The sequence below is a fragment of the Entelurus aequoreus genome, linkage group LG28, assembly GCF_033978785.1.
Source record: "Entelurus aequoreus isolate RoL-2023_Sb linkage group LG28, RoL_Eaeq_v1.1, whole genome shotgun sequence".
Taxonomy (NCBI): Eukaryota; Metazoa; Chordata; class Actinopteri; order Syngnathiformes; family Syngnathidae; genus Entelurus; species Entelurus aequoreus.
Window position 1 is genome coordinate 3831386 of NC_084758.1, and position 13992 is coordinate 3845377.

Genomic DNA, 13992 nt, shown 5'->3' on the forward strand with positions numbered 1-13992 from the left:
TGAAATGCGGGTGTCAGGGACAGACGCGGAAGGAGATTTTTACAACAAAGTTCTACAAGAAAAGTGATATTACCGTATATTTTTTCTATGAACAATAAAACCCTGAATATTGACAACGTATGAACGTCACACCCCCTCTCAATCCACATATTTTACAATCAAGCAAAATGCAACAAAAATGCAACAAACACAGCGAAATATCACACGTGAAGGGTAAAAAAACATCTACTATCTGATATATCACTAAACTTTAGAACTTTCGTGTAAAAATCTCCTTCCGCGTCTGTCCCTGACACCCACATTTCAGGCTCTGGAAACACTCTGTGGAAACGCTCCCCACCCACACTGCTTGGTGCCTCATCTGACCTGCTGCGATGTACAAACCCCGTTTCCATATGAGTTGGGAAATTGTGTTAGATGAAAATATAAACGGAATACAATGATTTGCAAATCCTTTTCAAGCCATATTCAATTGATCGCACTGAAAAGACAACATATTTGATGTTCAAACTCATAAATGTTGTTTTTTTTTTGCAAATAATAATCAACTTAGAATTTCATGGCTGCAACACGTGCCAAAGTAGTTGGGAAAGGGCATGTTCACCCCTGTGTTACATGGCCTTTCCTTTTAACAACACTCAGTAAAGGTTTGGGAACTGAGGAGACACATTTTTGAAGCTTCTCAGGTGGAATTCCTTCCCATTCTTGCTTGATGTACAGCTTAAGTTGTTCAACAGTCCGGGGGTCTCCCTTGTGCTATTTTAGGTGCCACACATTTTCAATGTCTGGACTACAGGCAGGCCAGTCTAGTACCCGCACTCTTTTACTATGAAGCCACGTTGGCATTGTCTTGCTGAAATAAGCAGGGGCGTCCATGGTAACGTTGCTTGGATGGCAACATATGTTGCTCCAAAAGCTGTATGTACCTTTCAGCATTAATGGCGCCTTCACAGATGTGTAAGTTACCCATGTCTTGGCCACTAATACACCCCCATACCATCACACATGCTGCCTTTTACACTTTGCGCCTAGAACCATCCGGATGGTTCTTTTCCTCTTTGGTCCGGAGGACACGACGTCCACAGTTTCCCAAAACAATTTGAAATGTGGACTCGTCAGACCACAGAACACTTTTCCACTTTGTATCAGTCCATCTTAGATGAGCTCAGGCCCAGCGAAGCCGACTGCGTTTCTGGGTGTTGTTGATAAATGGTTTTCGCCTTGCGTAGGAGAGTTTTAACTTGCACTTACAGATGTAGCGACCAACTGTCGTTACTGACAGTGGGTTTCTGAAGTGTTCCTGAGCCCATGTGGTGATATCCTTTACACACTGATGTCGCTTGTTGATGCAGTACAGCCTGAGAGATGGAAGGTCACGGGTATTGCCACTTGCGTGCAGTGATTTCTCCAGATTCTCTGAACCTTTTGATGATATTACGGAGTGTAGATGGTGAAATCCCTAAATTCCTTGCAATAGCTGCTTGAGAAATGTTGTTCTTAAATTGTTTGACAATTTGCTCACGCATTTGTTCATAAAATGATGACCCTCTCCCCCATCCTTGTTTGTGAATGACTGAGCATTTCATGGAATCTACTTTTATACCCAATCATGGCACCCACCTGTTCCCAATTAGCCTGTTCACCTGTGGGATGTTCCAAATAAGTGTTTGATGAGCATTCCTCAACTTTATCAGTATTTATTGCCACCTTTCCCAACTTCTTTGTCACGTGTTGCTGCCATCAAATTCTAAGTTAATGATTATTTGCAAAAAAAAAAAAAGTTTATCAGTCTGAACATGAAATATGTTGTCTTTGTAGTGCATTCAACTGAATATGGCTTGAAAATGATTTGCAAATCATTGTATTCCGTTTATATTTACATCTAACACCATTTCCCAACTCATATGGAAACGGGGTTTGTAGATTACCATAGTAACTAGTAGGATTGTACGGTATACGGGTATTAGTATAGTACCGCGATACTAATGAATCATATTCGGTACCATACCGCCTCTGAAAAGTACCGGTCCGCCACACCCTAAGATTTTTTGTTAAAATAAAGCCAATAATGCAATTTTTTCTGGTCCCCTTTATTTAGAAAAGTATCGAAAAGTACCGAAAAGTAATCGAAATAATATTGGTGTCAGGACACTAGTCACTAAAATATCATGCAAAAGCGCAGATTCCAACCATTGAAATATGTTGTATAGTTGAAGACTCACGGTCATTAGAAAACATGACTGCACATCATAATGGCAGCTACACTTTACATCTTAAACATCTAAAAAAAATATTTGGGAATGTCAGGCGGGCCAGATTGAAAAGCCCCCGGGCCTTAATTTGCTCAGGTCTGACCTAAACACACACATATTGTACAGCAGATATTCACAGCTTATATGTGTGTGTGTGTGCATATATTTATATATATATATATATATATATATATATATATATATATATATATATATATATATATATATATATATATATGTATGTGTGGAAAAAAAATCACAAGACTATTTCATCTCTACAGGCCTGTTTCATGAGGGGTTTTCCTCAATCCTCCTGTGAGGGGTTTTCCTCAATCCTCCTGAGGATGGGGAAAACCCCTCATGAAACAGGCCTGTAGAGATGAAATAGTCTTGTGATTTTTTTTCCACACATACATATTACGCTCTACCACGGTATCGAGCACTATTTTTTGGAAAATCTAATTAAGACATATATATATATATATATATATATATATATATATATATATATATATATATATATATATATATATATATATATATATATATATATATATATATATATATATATATATATATATATATATATATATATATATATATATATGGGGGGCATGGCGTAGTGGGTTGAGCGGCCTTGCCAGAAACCTGAGGGTTGCAGGTTCGCTCCCCGCCTCTTACCATCCAAAAATCGCTGCCGTTGTGTCCTTGGGCAGGACACTTCACCCTTGCCCCCGGTGCCGCTCACACCGGAGAATGAATGATGAATGAATGAGTTGTAAAAATGAATGATGGGTTCTCACTTCTCTGTGAAGCGCTTTGAGTGTCTAGAAAAGCGCTATATAAATCTAATCCATTATTATTATATATATATATATATATATATATATATATATATATATATATATATATATATATATATATATATATATATATATATATATATATATATATATATATATATATATATATATATATACACATGGATAGATAGATATATATAACGGCCCCCAGACAAATTTGTTTCTCTAAATGTGGCCCCCGAGTCAAAATAATTGCCCAGGCCTGCTGTAGAGAGTAAATGACTGAAAATGAACGCATCAAGTTAGCGTAAATGCCATCAAGTAGAAACCAGGAAACCACAAAAATAAACATTAGGCTAAATTGTAGTTTGTAGTTTTTTTATTATAACACGTAGCCTGTAATACATGCATACTAATATTAGTACATCGGTGTTTTTCATTTATTATTTAATATATCATATTTAACGCAACTACGGTGTACCGGAAGTACTCGTGTTTTTGTACCAGAAAAGTACCTTGACACAGGTAGTAAATGATTAAGTTTGCCTATCTTGCGAGTGAGTCAGTGGGGGAAAAGTCCATCTTTCCGGAGCCAGTCTGCTACTACGCCACATCATCTAAAACATGACCGTGAGTGAGCGCCTCTTGTGGGTCACAAACTGCGTCAGTGTCACGATGACATGCAGCTAGCATGTGGCATTAGCATAGCGTGCTAATGCTACATGCTAGCTGCGGAAACACTGTTTGCTGTTTTAAAAGGTCGCGTTAAAGCTGTTTGATTAAACACATTTTTTTGTGTTAGCACACACATTACTCGCTCACAGAAGAGAGCGAACGTGTTTTTAAAGTGACGCATTAAGTCTTATTTCCCCACCCGAGTTGTATTTGTTAGTGTCGGCAGTCCAACAGGTTTATTAGAATGTGACTAATAGGAGACAATAGAAGTGAAAGTGAATGTTTTTGCTGCAGTGATTTAACGATGAAGACGTGTTGTTGCCAGAAGCACGAGTTCGCGGTGGCCATGACGTGTGAAGGATGCTCGGGAGCTGTCAGCAGAGTCCTCAGCAAGCTGGCAGGTGACGTCATCATCTTCATCCTGGAGTTGCGCCACAGTCAGCTGTGGTTTTTTTCAACCACTGTGCCGCGGCACGCTAGTGTGCCGTGAGATATTATGTAATTCCGCCTATTTGGGATACAAATAAGTCCAGAGTCCATGGTTCTCGCCCGGGGAAGGGTGGAGTGCCATCTCCTGGTTGGGGAGGAGATCTTGCCCCAAGTGGGGGAAGAGTGGATCGTGAGATTGACAGGTCCATAGACGGTGTCAATCAACAACTCTCACACTATTAACTAGATCCACTCCTTTTGGTCCCACTATGGACTGGACTCACACTATTAACTAGATCCACTATGGACTGGACTCACACTATTAACTAGATCCACTCCTTTTGGTCCCACTATGGACTGGACTCTCACACTATTAACTAGATCCTCTATGGACTGGACTCTCACACTATTAACTAGATCCACTATGGACTGGACTCTCACACTATTAACTACATCCACTCCTGCTGGTCCCACTATGGACTAGACTCTCACACTATTAACTAGATCCACTATGGACTGGACTCTCACACTATTAACTAGATCCACTCCTTTTGGTCCCACTATGGACTGGACTCTCACACTATTAACTAGATCCTTTATGGACTGGACTCTCACACTATTAACTAGATCCACTATGGACTGGACTCTCATACTATTAACTAGATCCACTCCTGCTGGTCCCACTATGGACTAGACTCTCACACTATTAACTAGATCCACTATGGACTGGACTCTCACACTATTAACTACATCCACTATGGACTGGACTCTCACACTATTAACTAGATCCTCTATGGACTGGACTCTCACACTATTAACTAGATCCACTATGGATTGGACTCTCACACTATTAACTAGATCCACTATGGACTGGACTCTCACACTATTAACTAGATCCACTCCTTTTGGTCCCACTATGGACTGGACTCTCACACTATTAACTAGATCCTTTATGGACTGGACTCTCACACTATTAACTAGATCCACTATGGACTGGACTCTCATACTATTAACTAGATCCACTCCTGCTGGTCCCACTATGGACTAGACTCTCACACTATTAACTAGATCCACTATGGACTGGACTCTCACACTATTAACTACATCCACTATGGACTGGACTCTCACACTATTAACTAGATCCACTCCTGGTCCCACTATGGACTGGACTCTCACACTATTATGTTAGATCCACTATGGACTGGACTCTCACACTATTATGTTAGATCCACTATGGACTGGACTCTCACACTATTAACTACATCCACTCCTGCTGGTCCCACTATGGACTAGACTCTCACACTATTAACTAGATCCACTATGGACTGGACTCTCACACTATTAACTAGATCCACTCCTTTTGGTCCCACTATGGACTGGACTCTCACACTATTAACTAGATCCTCTATGGACTGGACTCTCACACTATTAACTAGATCCACTATGGACTGGACTCTCACACTATTAACTAGATCCACTCCTTTTGGTCCCACTATGGACTGGACTCTCACACTATTAACTAGATCCTTTATGGACTGGACTCTCACACTATTAACTAGATCCACTATGGACTGGACTCTCATGCTATTAACTAGATCCACTCCTGCTGGTCCCACTATGGACTAGACTCTCACACTATTAACTAGATCCACTATGGACTGGACTCTCACACTATTAACTACATCCACTATGGACTGGACTCTCACACTATTAACTAGATCCACTCCTGGTCCCACTATGGACTGGACTCTCACACTATTATGTTAGATCCACTATGGACTGGACTCTCACACTATTATGTTAGATCCACTATGGACTGGACTCTCACACTATTATGTTAGATCCACTATGGACTGGACTCTCACACTATTAACTAGATCCTCTATGGACTGGACTCTCACACTATTAACTAGATCCACTATGGACTGGACTCTCACACTATTAACTAGATCCTTTATGGACTGGACTCTCACACTATTAACTAGATCCACTATGGACTGGACTCTCACACTATTAACTAGATCCACTCCTGCTGGTCCCACTATGGACTAGACTCTCACACTATTAACTAGATCCACTATGGACTGGACTCTCACACTATTAACTAGATCCACTATGGACTGGACTCTCACACTATTAACTAGATCCACTATGGACTGGACTCTCACACTATTAACTAGATCCACTCCTGCTGGTCCCACTATGGACTAGACTCTCACACTATTAACTAGATCCACTATGGACTGGACTCTCACACTATTAACTAGATCCACTCCTTTTGGTCCCACTATGGACTGGACTCTCACACTATTAACTAGATCCTTTATGGACTGGACTCTCACACTATTAACTAGATCCTTTATGGACTGGACTCTCACACTATTAACTAGATCCTTTATGGACTGGACTCTCACACTATTAACTAGATCCACTCCTGCTGGTCCCACTATGGACTAGACTCTCACACTATTAACTCGATCCACTATGGACTGGACTCTCACACTATTAACTAGATCCACTCCTTTTGGTCCCACTATGGACTGGACTCTCACACTATTAACTAGATCCTTTAAGGACTGGACTCTCACACTATTAACTAGATCCACTATGGACTGGACTCTCACACTATTAACTAGATCCACTCCTGCTGGTCCCACTATGGACTAGACTCTCACACTATTAACTAGATCCACTATGGACTGGACTCACACTATTAACTAGATCCACTATGGACTGGACTCTCACACTATTAACTAGATCCACTCCTGGTCCCACTATGGACTGGACTCTCACACTATTATGTTAGATCCACTATGGACTGGACTCTCACACTATTGACTAGATCCACTATGGACTGGTCTCTCACACTATTATGTTAGATCCACTATGGACTGGACTCTCACACTATTAACTAGATCCACTATGGACTGGACTCTCACACTATTAACTAGATCCACTATGGACTGGACTCTCACACTATTATGTTAGATCCACTATGGACTGGACTCTCACACTATTAACTAGATCCACTATGGACTGGACTCTTGCACTATTATGTTAGATCCACTATGGACTGGACTCTCACACTATTAACTAGATCCACTGTGGACTGGACTCTCACACTATCAACTAGATCCACTATGGACTGGACTCTCACACTATTAACTAGATCCACTATGGACTGGACTCACACTATTAACTAGATCCACTATGGACTGGACTCTCACACTATCAACTAGATCCACTATGAACTGGACTCTCACACTATTAACTAGATCCACTATGGACTGGACTCACACTATTAACTAGATCCACTATGGACTGGACTCTCACACTATTAACTAGATCCACTATGGACTGGACTCTCACACTATTAACTAGATCCACTGTGGAATGGACTCTCACACTATCAACTAGATCCACTATGGACTGGACTCTCACACTATTAACTAGATCCACTATGGACTGGACTCACACTATTAACTAGATCCACTATGGACTGGACTCTCACACTATCAACTAGATCCACTATGGACTGGACTCTCACACTATCAACTAGATCCACTATGGACTGGAATCTCACACTATTAACTAGATCCACTATGGACTGGACTCTCACACTATCAACTAGATCCACTATGGACTGTACTCTCACACTATCAACTAGATCCACTATGGACTGGAATCTCACACTATCAACTAGATCCACTATGGACTGGAATCTCACACTATTAACTATATTTAACACACACGTACACACCTTGTACCAAATACAATTGCTTGGAGGTGGGTAAGCACAACCAGAATTAATACATACACCGGGTTGTAAAGCGCACTGTGGATTTTTGAGAAAATGAACAGATTTCAATTGCGCCTTTTAGTCCGAAAAATACGGTTGTCTTTGTTGTCTCTCATGAAGTCTGCCATGTTTAGTAGTGTTGTTGAAGGGAAAGTGAACGTGGTAAATACGCCGCCTAACGCTTAAAATGATGAAAATACGTAAATGTTACGTTATTATGAATGTTCATACATTACAGCGTTTATATAAAACAATGATGGGTGTTTTTTTATAGGCGAAATACAGTAAAACCCAATTAGCTCCTTTGTTAGCTGACTTTTGATAGCGTTTATTTATGATTTAGAATTTAAAAAAGTGTGTTTTTGTCTTACATAGAGATTGTGAATGAAAGGCAAAAAACGTGCAGTTCCCCTTTAACTGGGAATGACATTTTCTTCCCTTCCCTTTCTCATCCCAGACGTGAAGTTTGAGATCGACCTTCCCAAACAGCTGGTTTGGATCGAGTCGGACAAAGACGTGGACGTTCTCATGGACACCTTGAAGAAGTGCGGCAAGGAGGTCAAGTACAACGGCACCAAATGATCGGGCCCCAGGTGACGCCATGTTCACACTCAACACAGATAGTTAGGACTCACCATTCCTCATACATTTTTAATCAGCCCAGAGATTGTTTACAAATGAAAGTGTAACTTTATTGCCGAGTCTGACGCCATGTTTGATGGCATTGATTTGAAGTCCAAGCCTTGTGTTACTTTTTCCTTTATTAAACTGTTTTAAACACCGGAAAATGTAGGTTGCACTCCAAATTGTACCACTTTAGGGGCCTCCACTGTGCTAACTAAAATACAAAAAATGTGAAGGGATGCTTAAAAAATGACACCACGGTGTAAATATAGAACTAGGGCTTGGCGATAAAACGATATCAATATATATCGCAATAGACATGTAATCCATATCAATAAAAAATGAGTAAGATAAAACTTTTTTTTTTTGTTTGTGGGAAGAAAGCGGAAGTTGCATGATCAAAGGCACTCGCTGTCTGGTAACGCAGGAAGTGGATGTTTTGATTTCTTTCAAAAGGAGCGTAGTCAGACCAATGTGGTCCGTAAATGAGGCAAGAGTGCTAATACCAGCCTCGCTCAGCTGTAGAAGATCTATTTTCTGCAGGTTTCGTGGCAGCTGTAACTTCCTGCCACTAAACCTGCAGAAAATAGTTCTTCTCAGGTTTCTCTAAGTTTACATTTTCACACTTTGCACTATTTTCTTACACTTCATGAAGCACTTCTTACATATTCCTTATTTTTAAGAGCTTATTGTTAAGTGTTCAGTGTGATTTGACTATTTTGTTTACATTGAGTGTTTTCCATACTTCCATACATTTCCTTTCTGCCTTGATAGCTGAGGGATTACAATCAGAGGAAGGTTACATTTCAAATAAAATATATTTTTCTTTTGCTCCTTATTTTTCACGGGTCATTAAAAATATTAATAATTATTGATATCGACCAATATGATAATGATATTTAAATAATTACTACATAACAAAAACTCCTTTCCATAGTTAAATAAGAATAGCAGGGCAAATTAATGTTACACAGCCGTTATTTCCTAGCACTAAACCTGCAGAAAATAGTTCTTCTCAGGTTTCTCTATGTTTACATTTTCACACTTTGCACTATTTTCTTACATATTCCTTATTTTTAAGAGCTTATTGTTAAGCGTTCAATGTGATTTGACTATTTTTTTGACATTCTTTTAAGTGTTTTCCATGTTTGTGTTGACGTTTCCTTTCTGCCTTGATAGCTGAGGGATTACAATCAGAGGAAGTTACATTTCAAATAAAATATATATTCTTCTATTGCTCCTTATTTGCAATGGGTCATTAAAAATATCAATAATTATCGATATCAAACGATATAATAATATTTAAATAATTACTGCATAACAAAAACTCCTTTCCATAGTTAAATAAGAATAGCAGGGCAAATTAATGTTACACAGCCGTTATTTCCTAGCACTAAACCTGCAGAAAATAGTTCTTCTCAGGTTCTTCTCAGTTTTCTTTCTATTTTCTTACATATTCCTTATTTTTAAGAGCTTATAGTTAAGTCTTTAATGTGATTTGACTATTTTGTTGACCTTGTTTGAGTGTTTTCCATGCTTGTGTTGACGTTTCCTTTCTGCCTTGATAGCTGAGGGATTACAATCAGATAAAGGTTACATTTCAAATAAAATATATATATATATTTTCTGCTCCTTATTTTCCACAGGTCAAAACATTTCAATAATTATCGATATAATAATGATATATAAATAATTACTGCATAAAAAAAAATCCTTTCCATAGTTAAATAAGAATAGCAGGGCAAATTAATGTTACACAGCCGTTATTTCCTAGCACTAAACCTGCAGAAAATAGTTCTTCTCAGGTGTCTCTATGTTTACATTTTCACACTTTGCACTTTTTTCTTACATATTCCTTATGTTTAAGAGCTTATAGTTAAGTCTTTAATGTGATTTGACTATTTTGTTGACCTTGTTTGAGTGTTTTCCATGTTTGTGTTGACGTTTCCTTTCTGCCTTGATAGCTGAGGGATTACAATCAGATAAAGGTTACATTTCAAATAAAATATATATATATATTTCTGCTCCTTATTTTCCACAGGTCAAAACATTTCAATAATTATCGATATAATAATGATATATAAATAATTACTGCATAAAAAAAACTCCTTTCCATAGTTAAATAGGAATAGCAGGGCAAATTAATGTTACACAGCCGTTATTTCCTAGCACTAAACCTGCAGAAAATAGTTCTTCTCAGTTTCTCTATGTTTACATTTTCACTCTTTGCACTGTTTTCTTACACTTTATGAAGCATTTCTTACATATTCCTTATTTTTAAGAGCTTATTGTTAAGTGTTCAATGTGATTTGACTATTTTTTTGACATTCTTTTAAGTGTTTTCCATGTTTGTGTTGACGTTTCCTTTCTGCCTTGATAGCTGAGGGATTACAGTCAGAGGAAGTTACATTTCAAATAAAATATATATTCTTCTATTGCTCCTTATTTGCAATGGGTCATTAAAAATATCAATAATTATCGCTATCAAACGATATAATAATATTTAAATAATTACTGCATAACAAAAACTCCTTTCCATAGTTAAATAAGAATAGCAGGGCAAATTAATGTTACACAGCCGTTATTTCCTAGCACTAAACCTGCAGAAAATAGTTCTTCTCAGGTTCTTCTCAGTTTTATTTCTATTTTCTTACATATTCCTTATTTTTAAGAGCTTATAGTTAAGTCTTTAATGTGATTTGACTATTTTGTTGACCTTGTTTGAGTGTTTTCCATGCTTGTGTTGACGTTTCCTTTCTGCCTTGATAGCTGAGGGATTACAATCAGATAAAGGTTACATTTCAAATAAAATATATATATATTTTTCTGCTCCTTATTTTCCACAGGTCAAAACATTTCAATAATTATCGATATAATAATGATATTTAAACAATTACTGCATTAAAAAAAATCCTTTCCATAGTTAAATAAGAATAGCAGGGCAAATTAATGTTACACAGCCGTTATTTCCTAGCACTAAACCTGCAGAAAATAGTTCTTCTCAGTTTCTCTATGTTTACATTTTCACTCTTTGCACTGTTTTCTTACACTTTATGAAGCATTTCTTACATATTCCTTATTTTTAAGAGCTTATTGTTAAGCGTTCAATGTGATTTGACTATTTTTTTGACATTCTTTTAAGTGTTTTCCATGTTTGTGTTGACGTTTCCTTCCTGCCTTGATAGCTGAGGGATTACAATCAGAGGAAGTTACATTTCAAATAAAATATATATTCTTCTATTGCTCCTTATTTGCAATGGGTCATTAAAAATATCAATAATTATCGATATAAAATGATATAATAATATTTAAATAAGTACTGCATAACAAAAACTCCTTTCCATAGTTAAATAAGAATAGCAGGGCAAATTAATGTTACACAGCCGTTATTTCCTAGCACTAAACCTGCAGAAAATAGTTCTTCTCAGGTTCTTCTCAGTTTTCTTTCCATTTTCTTACATATTCCTTATTTTTAAGAGCTTATAGTCAAGTGTTTAATGTGATTTGACTATTTTGTGGACATTGTTTGAGTGTTTTCCATGTTTGTGTTGACATTTCCTTTCTGCCTTGATAGCTGAGGGATTACAATCAGAGGAAGGTTACATTTCAAACCAAATATTTTTTTCTGCTCCTTATTTTCCATAGGTCAAAACATTTCAATAATTATTGACATCAATCGATTATAATAATGATATTTAAATAAATACTGCATAACAACAAATCCTTTCCATAGTTAAATTAGGAATAGCAGGGCAAAATAATGTTACACAGCCGTTATTTCCTAGCACTAAACATGCAGAAAATACTTCTTCTCAGTTTTCTCTGTTTACATTTTTGCACTTTGCACTATTTTATTACACTTTATGAAGCATTTCTCAAATGTTCCTTATTTTTCAGAGATTGTAGTTAAGTGTTCAATGTGATTTGACTATGTTGTTGACATTGTTTGAGTGTTTTCCATGCTTGTGTTGACATTTCCTTTCTGCCTTGATAGCTGAGATGAACATTTTTTACATTTAATATATTTTTTTCCCGGTCTTTATTTTCCATTGGTCTTAAAAATATCAATATTTATCAATATCACAGAGTTATATCGCGATACAGTCTGCAGCCGTGTCGCACGGAGGAGTTGTGCAAGGCGGCGAGCACGTCGTCAAAGAGTGTTTGGTTCATTTTGTGTGTTTTATCTCCGAAGGACTCGGACACTTGCGGTGCAAAAGGAAGAAGAAGTCATAGACGTCATGAGGTTGGCTGAAGCGGCACTTTAGCAATCCTTCATGATTATGGCATCTTCTGCAGAGCAACGCCAGGAAGACATTTCACGTCACCTGTAGAAGCATTTGTCCTTCCTTAAACACTATGTGGTCCCTCTTTCTTCTTAAACACTATGTGGTCCCTCTTTCTTCTTAAACACTATGTGGTCCCTCTTTCTTCTCAAACACTATGTGGTGCCTCTTTCTTCTCAAACACTATGTGGTGCCTCCTCTCCTCCATGGCGAGGAGTGGTGATGTTTAATGACGTCTTGGAGAAGCCATTCCTCCTCTTGAATCTCCTCACACTAACATTCTTCTGCTCTGCTCTTAGAGGCTGTTTGTAGTCGCACTCAAATAAAGTCTGCCTCAACTTGGAGCATCTTGCCTTTTACTTTCACTTTGATGTGAGCAGTGCACTTTCAAACTACATTGATGTGGTTTCTCTTCTTAACTGCCTGTACACTTACTAGTGTTACTACCCTGCAGTCACATGTACATATGTGAGGAGTGTGCCCAGCCACCACAATAAGTATCGGCCTATATCAGTTTGCATGTGTGATATCATGTGCGATACAAGCAGTCCTGCAGCATGTTTGCTTGTGTGTGTGATACATCATGTGCGATACAAGCAGTCCTGCAGCGTTTTTACTTGTGTGTGTAATATCATGTGCGTTACAAGCAGTCCTGCAGCGTGTTTACTTGTGTGTGTGATATCACGTACGATACAAGCAGTCCTGCAGCATGTTTGATTGTATGTGTGATATCATGTGCGTTTCAAGCAGTCCTGCAGCGTGTTTGCTTGTGTGTGTGATATCACGTACGATACAAGCAGTCCTGCAGCATGTTTGATTGTATGTGTGATATCATGTGCGTTTCAAGCAGTCCTGCAGCGTGTTTACTTGTGTGTGTGATATCACGTACGATACAAGCAGTCCTGCAGCATGTTTGATTGTATGTGTGATATCATGTGCGTTTCAAGCAGTCCTGCAGCGTGTTTGCTTGTGTGTGTGATATCACGTACGATACAAGCAGTCCTGCAGCATGTTTGCTTGTGTGTGTGATATCATGTGCGTTTCAAGCAGTCCTGCAGCGTGTTTACTTGTGTGTGTGATATCAAATACAATACAAGCAGTCCTGCAGCATGTTTGCTTGTGTG

At 38.2% G+C, this 13992-nt stretch overlaps 1 protein-coding gene across 2 annotated transcripts; it reads left to right on the forward strand.

The window, feature by feature from the left end:
* Positions 1–3532: 3532 nt before the first annotated feature.
* On the forward strand, positions 3533–13212 carry atox1 (antioxidant 1 copper chaperone). 2 transcript variants are annotated; one of them, XM_062040028.1, is made up of 4 exons: positions 3533–3685; positions 4056–4131; positions 8416–8551; positions 12778–13212. In XM_062040028.1, exons 1-3 carry the CDS (start codon positions 3680–3682, stop codon positions 8538–8540), a joined length of 207 nt encoding a protein of 68 aa, XP_061896012.1. In that variant the 5' UTR covers positions 3533–3679; the 3' UTR covers positions 8541–8551; positions 12778–13212. The 2 variants fall into 2 exon arrangements, with proteins under 2 accessions (XP_061896012.1, XP_061896013.1); XM_062040029.1 differs by having other exon boundaries at positions 3536–3685; positions 4025–4131.
* Positions 13213–13992: the final 780 nt, after the last annotated feature.